Genomic DNA, 9,020 nt, shown 5'->3' on the forward strand with positions numbered 1-9,020 from the left:
TTCTCCCATGTAAACTATCATATAATTCACAATAAAACATTTAAAAAAATGAAAAATAAATGTAGAAGAGGTGCAACTAAAAGGGGGGAGCAGTTAATCAGTCATTTCAGGAACAAAGGACCCTAAGACAATCAAGAGGACGGAGGAATCCTAATCAGAGATGGTAGCAGAGGTGATAGCATAGAGAGAGCAGCATAGAGCGATAGGTCCATGGACTGAGAAAAGCAGTGTGCCTGCGGCCCTTTGGCCATTTAACCAATATATACTTTTAATGTGGTTATGTGTGCAACAAAAAAATAAAAAGGAAATAGAGGTAAACTCTGTCAACTAAGGGTGCATGAAGGGAATTGTAATAATTATAATGATTTGTTGAATGTAAAACTGATGATCTCCCCTGTAAGCCTTCACTCACTCAACACATAATAAAAGCTTACAAACAAATAAACAACCTTATGGTCCAGTGCTTATCCTACAGTACCTCACCATGACCACTCCATAGAACAGATCATCAGTTTTACATTCAACAAATCATACACTTTGCTTCATGACATGGTTGCAATCTCCTCCATGTACCAACACTTAACCACATTTATCCATGTTCACTATTCCATTCTACCTTTTATCTCCCACTACCTTCATCTTTCCTCTGCTAACCTTTGTTGTATATTGCCTGCCCTGACACCCATTAATACATGTCTATCCTCTAGATCCTGAATAATTTTCCCTTCTCTCATATTCCCCATAACGATCATAGATTATTTTGTCAAGAAAACCTTTCTTCAATTATTCACAACATTGGTCTCATACAATGTTTGTCCTTTTGTGATTGACTAATTTCACTCAGCATAACGTCCTCCAAATTCAAAATCTTGTAAGGTGTTTCACAAATTCATTATTATTCTTCAATGTTTTATAGTATTACATTGTGTGCATGTATCAAAGTTTGTTTAACCATTCTTCTGTTGGGCATTTAGGCTGTCTCCATCTTTCTGATATGTCTCTTATAGACAGCATACTGAAGGATCCTGTTTTCTTACCCATTCTGCTCTTATGTCTCTTGACTGGTATATTTAATCCATTTACATTCAGTGTAATTATCAATAGGTATTAACTGACTGTTGTCAATTTTCTGTGTGTGTGTGTTGTTTGTTTTTTTGTGGTACTGCTAGATTCTTTGTTCCACATAATTTTCTATGCTGAGTTCATTTTGTTTATGGGTTTTCTGATCATTTCCATTGCTGTTGTGTTAATGTTTACTAAATCTTCCTGACTTTCCTTTTTTTTTTATTCTGATGTGCAGGTTACCCTTAAATTTATCAATTTTGTCTTTCAGGTACCCTATAATTTATCAATTTTTCCCCTGCTTAAAACAATCTGCTTTATCTTGAAATCGACTTGACTTTACCATTTGGAAGTTCTATATCTACACTATCCCCTCTTTTTATTTTAAAGTTGACTTCACTATACATTAATATCTCTGGTTTTCTATTTTCAGTCTTGTAGCTTTTATTTTAAGTATTTCCGTATCTGAATTGAGTTCTGGATGGTGGTGTCACATATGGTAATCTCATGTTGTTGTCTGCTGTTGTTGGTTCTCACTCCAAAGAAATCCCTCTATCACTTTTTGTAAAATTGTTCTGGTCATTACAAATGCCTTTAATTTCTGTTTATAAGAAAATGTTCTAACTTCCTGGTTGTATTTGATGGACAGCTTTGCTGGGTATATGATTCTTGGATGGTAGTCATTTTCTTTCAGAGTTTTGTATATGCCATCTTATTGCTTTTTTGCCTGCATTTCTGTTGAGAAATCTGAATTTAGCCTTACTAGTTCTCCTTTGTAGGTAAATTTTTGTCTTTCCTGAGCTGCTCTCAGGATTCTTTCCCTTCCTCTGATTTTGATAAGTTTGATTATGACATGTCTTGGTGATTTTCTTTTAGGATCTATCCTGTTTGGGTTTCATTCAAGCTTCTTGTATGCTTATCCTCTAGTCTTTTATGATGCTAGGAAAGTTTTCTTCCAACTATTCTTCAACAATTTTCTCTGTGCTTTTTATTGTCTCTTTTTGTTCTGGAATTTTGTTCACCCTGCAAGTTGTTCCTTTTCATGATGGATCATTTAACTTTCAGGCTTTAGATTTGTTCATTTTTTTCTGATTGTTCTTCTAGTATATTAGAAATGAGAGATTTATCTTCAAGCTCACTAATTCAGGATTCCATTGCTCTGCATCTACTCCTTTGACCTTTTAATATACTGTACATTTCTGAGATTTTAGTATTATTCTTCCGGGTTTCTAATTACAGGTTTTGTAGTGTTTCAAAATTTGCATTTATGTTGTCTGTTTCTTCTTGCAGTGTTTTCCTGAACTCTTCTAAAGTTTTTATTGTGCTCTACTTGCTTTCCTCAATTTTTCTATCAATCCTTTGAAGGTACCTAATTATCATTCTTTTGAATTCCTTTTCAGTTAGTTCTGCTACCTTTTCTTCATCAGAAACGTCCTCTGGCTCTGCATCTTGGCCATTTGGTTGAGTCTTACTCTCGTTTCTTCATGTAAGCTAAAATTGTCTGTTGTCTCCAGAGCACTGTAGCATTTTATTTGTAAAAACATATAGTGCACTTGCTGGACCCAGAAGGGAGAAAACTCTGGAGCTCTTGCAATTCAAGGAGTTCATGAGGTGGTTATGGAAGGGATGTAACAAAAGAATTCCTGGCCCTAGATGGCGTTATTAGCCTTGGTGTTATCTATGTTCAGGGCACTCAATCCAGAAGTAGTAGGAGCTGGTTTCAGTGTCTGTTAGGATCACAGGGCAGCATGACTGGTTAAATGCTGGTCCAGTGGCTCTGTAGGTTTTGTAGGTCTAGAACTGAGGCTACCTGAATGCAACCACCAAAGCAGTGCAGCCAGGCCCCACCTCACACTGGCCTGGCTCCCAACCATAATGCTCCAAACTTCCAGAGAGCAGGGTCTGCGCTGGGAGTGGATGAGGATGGAAGCTGGTCACACTTTTTTCTGGTCACCAGGGGAGAGTGGGGAAAAAGAACTCATACCTTGTACATCACCTGTACAAATCTGCTCTGCCAGGCCTCCCTCCACTACCAAAGCACTTGACAAGATGGTTGAATCATGCCTGGTCAAGTCACTCACCAGTCAAGTCTCCCTGTCTTGCCATCCCTGCTCAGCCTCTCCTCCCAGCAAGTACTTCATCCACCTTTTTAATCTTTTTTCTGAAGTTCAGGGTGCCAGAATTTTCATCTGTGTCTGTTTTATTTTGTCTTTTGTATCTTTGTTATGGATGGAGTAGTAGTGTGGCACTGTGGGTTAACGTGCTGGATTGCAAAGTCAGTTTGATCGCAAGGTTGGCAGTTCAAGCTCACCAGCCGCTCCTCAGAAACCCTATACAGGGTCGCTGTAAGTTGGAACCTACTTGATGACGCTTAACAACAACCACAGTCTTTGTTATTGAGGGTCTGTTTAGTGCATATGCCTAGTCCACCATTTTGCCGGAAGTCCGAGACTGTAAATCTTTATGCGAGGAGCAAGCCTCATCTTTTTTCTGCAGAGCAGCTACTAGATTAGAACTGCTAACCTAGTGATTAGCAGCCCAACTTGTAACCACTACACTACCAAGGCTCCCTGAACAGCTGAGGAGTATAGTTTATTATTCTGTGCTACAATTGTCACCTACTCGATTCACAAATGCTTTATTCCTACTTTACTCTCTTCTCCTTTTCACCTACAGAAGCATGGTGTGTCATTTCTAAAAAACAAAAGGATACTACATTTCTTTCTTCAACTATCTACAGTTTTTTACATCTTTTGCCCCACTTGTACAGCCCAAGGGCAATTCAATCTTAACACTCAGAAACAAAACAACAGTAACAACTAAAATCAACTTTGCTAAGACAAAGTCAAAATCAAATGTATACTACAACTGTAGACCTGTCAGATTTCCCCTAAAACTCTAAAAATCGAGTTGTAAGTCTTTGTACAAGTTCTTTGAACTTTCTCTTTTCTCTCTGTCCTAAAACCATCACTCTATTTCCCTGTGAAGTCACTCTAAAACAGTCTTATGCAAGTGATTCTGATTAGTTGAACCTAATCTTATTAGGGAGATTGAGTTGCATTAATGTTGAATGAATTTGGGAATGGTATCTTTTTAGTTTGACAGTATCTTCATGTCAGAATGGGATTAGACTGGATATGGAGACAGGCAACTCAGAGTCTATCCTTCAAAGAGCATTCTCTACACAACTCCATTAAAAAGAATTCTCAGGATACTCATATACAAGAATTCAATACTCTAATGCAGTAGTTGTACGTATCACCTGGGGATCTGGTTAAAATCAGACTCTGATACAGTACGAATGGTATGGGGCCTGAGATTCTCCCATTTCTAAAATACTCATGATGTTACTGCTGCTGCTGCTGGTCCACTATTCACAGTCTTTGAGTAGTAAGGACTTACTTAAACCAGGGATTCAGCTCACCTCTAGTTTTAGAAAATAAAGTTCTATTGGAGCAATTCATGTTCATCCATTTATGTACTGCTGTGTGGTACAATGGCAGAGGTTAGGTAACTGTGAAAGATTATGTAGCCCACAAAGTCTTCCCTGGGAACCCTATACAGGGTCACTATGGGTCAGAAATGACTTGATGGCACTTACAACAACAACAAATGCTACCGAACAACAGTGTATGTAGCCTCTGATGATACACAGTCTTAGCCACCATCACTCTGCTATTTGAGGCCAAATGCTTTATTTTTTTTATTGGTTACGAAAGGTATACACAGCTACAATACTTGTTAGGAGTAGCACCTTTAATTTGGTTAGCTATTATGGGCGACATGTTGATTGCCTAACTAAAAGTCATTAACTTCTTTCTTGCTGGCAGACCCCTGCTTTTTGGCAGATAATCAGCCTCTGAGATGCGAAAGGAAAGTATTCCCTTACTTTCTGCTCACTTAGCTGTGTACTAGACACAGAAAGAGGCAATATTAAATAGGAGGCATAATCTTTTTTCAACTATTACAATCTAGTTATGGACACCACACACATGATAAAAATGAGAGAGACAAAGGCAACGTGAGTCTTGGACAAGTTCAGACCAAAGAAAGATTTCCAGTGGGTAAGATTAGCCTAGGAGGGACTTCAGCAATGGTTGGACCCCCCAAAAATGTAGAATTTAGACTTGTTCTAAGTGGTATTTTATGTCCTTAAGATCAATCTTAAACCCTTCCTGGAACAAGTAAACTGGTTATAAAAGTTACATTACCCAGCTGAGTCCTAAATGAAATAATAAAAACAGAGCAGAGTATGATGGCACAAGAGGCCCTTGAGAAACCGTTTCTTCCTTCTGGTTTTGAACTGTAATCTGTTTTTACATTTCCCTAATCAGACAGTGAACTCTTGAAGCAAAGAAATTAATGATCCAAGACTTTATTTCTTCTGGTTGTTCATCCCGGATTATTCTAGTATGCACACTTGGCTTGGCTGACAAATTCAGTACATGTACGTGAACATCACCTGACTAAATAAAAATGAAGATACTAGTATCTCTTGAAGGAGTACTGGTAGCATTGTAGGATAAATGCTGGAATGCTAACCTCAAGGTCACCAGCTACTCTGTGAGATAAAGATGAGATCTCTCTGATTCTGTAAATATTTAAGCCTTGGGAATCCTAAGAAGTTCTACTTTATTTTATAGGCTTGCTCTGCGTCAGAATCAACTTGATGACCATGAGTTAGGTTTATAGTTTAGTATCTCTTGAGTTGTATCAGTTAACAAATTCTGGCTAACAGAATTGCTGGTGTAGCCATCATTCAATGGCCCAGGACTCAAGAAATCAGGAGAACAAGGGCTTCTTCCTCATCATCCAGATGAGAGATTTATACCAATACTACCTGTTCCTTATATTTCTTAGAGCTAAAGAACTATTTGACTCTTGACTTTCTGCCATAGGTAACAGAGGCAAAGTTGGAACAGACCCCTAAGAGATCAAAAAGAATGTTTGGCATAATTAGATATGTTGTTGTTGTTAAGTGCTGTTGAGTCAGCTCCGACTCACAGCGACCCAGTATAGGATTTCCGAGGAATGGCTGGTGGGTTTGAACCTTGCCGTTCAAACTGACCTTTGTGGTCCAGCACATTACCCTTCAGTGCCACACTAGAACTCCAATTAGATATGGTGGTGATTATGTGCCATGGAGTTGGTTCCGACTCATAGTGACCCTGTACCAGGTTTCCGAAGCTGTAAATCTTTATGGAAGCAGAAAGCCTCATCTTTCTCCTGTGGAACAGAGCTAGTAGTTTTGAACTGCTGACCTTGCGGTCCACAGCCTGATTCGTAACCACTATGCTACCAGAGCTCCTCCAATTAGATATAGTCACTACTATAAATCCACTTCTCCATAGAGTACCTGATAAACAGAATCATATTACAACCCAACTGCCCCTTTAATCAAGGAAGCACAATGTACCTATTAAATGCCATCATTCTGTGATCATGAACATGTTTATTCAGTGAGTGGCGATAAACTAAAGAACTACATGGACAAGACATGTACACGATTACAAGGCATACTTGTGCCCTTTCTTCTCTGTGCATACCTCCTCACAGACTTCACGGACTGCTGCCACACTTGGTTCCTCCTCGGGCTCCATGCCTCCGCCGGGGACAATCCATCGATCTGGATGGCGACTACTGCTCACGAGTAGCACCTAAAGTCACAGAAGTTATGGGAGGCATTAAAAACTCAAAAAGACACATTCATACAAATTCAGAGTTGAAACACCCAAAAAATCGAAAGTAACTAAGACTCATTCTTTACATCTTTCCAAATCACTTCTTGCAGAGTAACTTTCACTTCTTTATTTGAAAAAGTAGACAAGACAATCTGCCCAGTATAAGTAGAAACTGGAACCAGTGGTCATTACCCTCCCTCAGAATCATAGTCATTTGTCCTTCTCTCTTCCCTTGCTCCTTTCTTTAAAGCACTTTGAACACAAGTGACAAAAAGACTTTAAAAAAAAAAAAAAAAGAGAATGTGCGTGTGTGCGTGTCACTGATAAGTCTCTAAGTACCGTGAAGGGCTAGCCAGAAGGAAAGCATCACGGTCCCAATGCTTTCCTTTCAGGGTTCTCACTCCTCGGTGTCCAAGTTTTTGCTCCATGAGATGGCCAGCAGCCAGGACAATGTAGCACCCCAAGCTCTAAGACTACACAGAGAATCTAACTCTCTTGTCTGCATTAAGAAATGGAAAAAATCCTTTTCTTCATAGTTCCAGCTGAGATAAAACAGTTTTATTAAGACATTAAAAGACGACCAAACACACACATACAAGACATTTACACAGAATATAGTTTGCTAATTCAAACTTAGCCAGCACCCTGGTTATAGTTTACACAAAATTTAGAACTTCCAAAGTTCCTTTTCTTTACTTACTTTCTCTACAATAGATACTAAACAAAGTAGAGTTGAGTTTGCATTTTTTCCAAACTAGAGGATTCCTAAACCATCACTTTCTTTTGAGTCTCTATCTCCATTCTAAACCATATCACCTAGAACACTTTACTTCCATTCTTATTGCCTAAAAGGAAATGTTTCTTCCTTTCTGGTCCTTACAGATTCCACTGATTTCCAGTTACCCAGCAAGGACCTTCTAGTCACCTCCCCTCTTTCCTTCTTTTGAGGTCTCTGCAACTAAGGGCCTTGAAAATTCTACCTTCATTTTTAATTCCTTTTTTCCTATTCTAATAGACACTCTTGATATAAATCTACAAAATCTGTGATCTGCAGACCTAGAGGGAACAATGGAGTATGGGAAAGGAATCTATAAAACAATGTTGTTGTTCTTGTTAAGAGCCTCAAGTCAATTCCAACTCATAGCAACTCTGTATAGGGTTTTCAAGGAGCCGTTAGTGGGTTTGAATTGCCAACCTTTCAGTAACAGTCCAGTGTTTATTCTGCAGCACCACACCTGAAGTGATTAGAGGTACATGGAGATTTTGCAATCATTGTAATGAGCATAATCTATGATTTGCTGAATGTAAAACTGATCTGCTATGTAAACCTTCACTCAATTCACAAGTTAAGTGCGTTGGAGTCGGTTCCGACACTCAAAGTAACCCTGTATAGGGTTTCTGAGGAGTAGCTGATGGGTGAGCTTGAACCAACGCTGCAGTTCAAACCAACCTTGCATTCCAGTGTATCAACCTGCAGCACCACACCAGGACTCCCAATTCACAATAAAAAGTTAAAAAACAACAACAACAAACAAATATTGTTGTTGTCATTTAAATGCCAAAGAGTCGGTTCCTACTCATAGGGACTCTGTATAGGGTTTCCAAGGCTGTAAATCTGCTGAAGCAGAAAGCCTCATCTTTTTCTACACAATTAAACATTATTCAGTCATAAAAAGGAATAAAGTACTGAGACATGCTATAAGATAGATGAACATTGAAATATGAGAAGTGAAAAAAGTCAGACACAAAAGGTTACATATTTTGAATGATTCTATTTATATGAAATATCCAGAATAGGCAAATCAATATAGACAAAAACAAACGGGTAGTTGCCAGGGACTGGGGAAGGGAGAAACAGGGAACAACTGTTTAATGGGAATGGGTTCTATTTTGAGGTGATGGAAGTGTTTTGCATCTAAAGAAAGGTGGTAGTTGCACAATACTGTGAATTGTGCCATACATGTGCCATAGAATTGTTCGCTTTAAAATGGTTAATTAAAAAAAAAATAAAAGTGTCTTCAAATTGAAGAGGTAGAATATATGAGGGGGCATCAGAAAATTCACAGAAAAATAAAATTTTTCCACAAACATTTGAAGCCCCCTCAAAAATGCTTTTGCCCCTGGTAAAGCTTAGGTCCTTTATCTGTGCCTAACTACCAAAAGAGTTGTGGGATGACATCAAGAACATTATACATGAAGAGAGCAAAAAGTCATTAAGAAGACAAGAAAGAAGGAAAAGGTCAAAATGGATGTCAGAGGAGACTCTGAAACTTGCTC

The 9,020-nt window shown here is 38.5% G+C and overlaps 1 protein-coding gene across 1 annotated transcript in view; it reads right to left on the minus strand.

The window, feature by feature from the left end:
• The window catches only part of NUDT3 (nudix (nucleoside diphosphate linked moiety X)-type motif 3), a 123,036-nt gene that overhangs the window by 43,073 nt on the left and 70,943 nt on the right, over positions 1-9,020 (minus strand). The window contains exon 2 of the mRNA XM_006860375.1: positions 6,609-6,719. Coding sequence (XP_006860437.1) covers positions 6,609-6,719 — 111 coding nt within the window. The remainder of the gene's footprint in view (positions 1-6,608; positions 6,720-9,020) is intronic.

Source organism: Chrysochloris asiatica, unplaced genomic scaffold (assembly GCF_000296735.1).
Source record: "Chrysochloris asiatica unplaced genomic scaffold, ChrAsi1.0 scaffold00038, whole genome shotgun sequence".
Classification (NCBI taxonomy): domain Eukaryota; kingdom Metazoa; phylum Chordata; class Mammalia; order Afrosoricida; family Chrysochloridae; genus Chrysochloris; species Chrysochloris asiatica.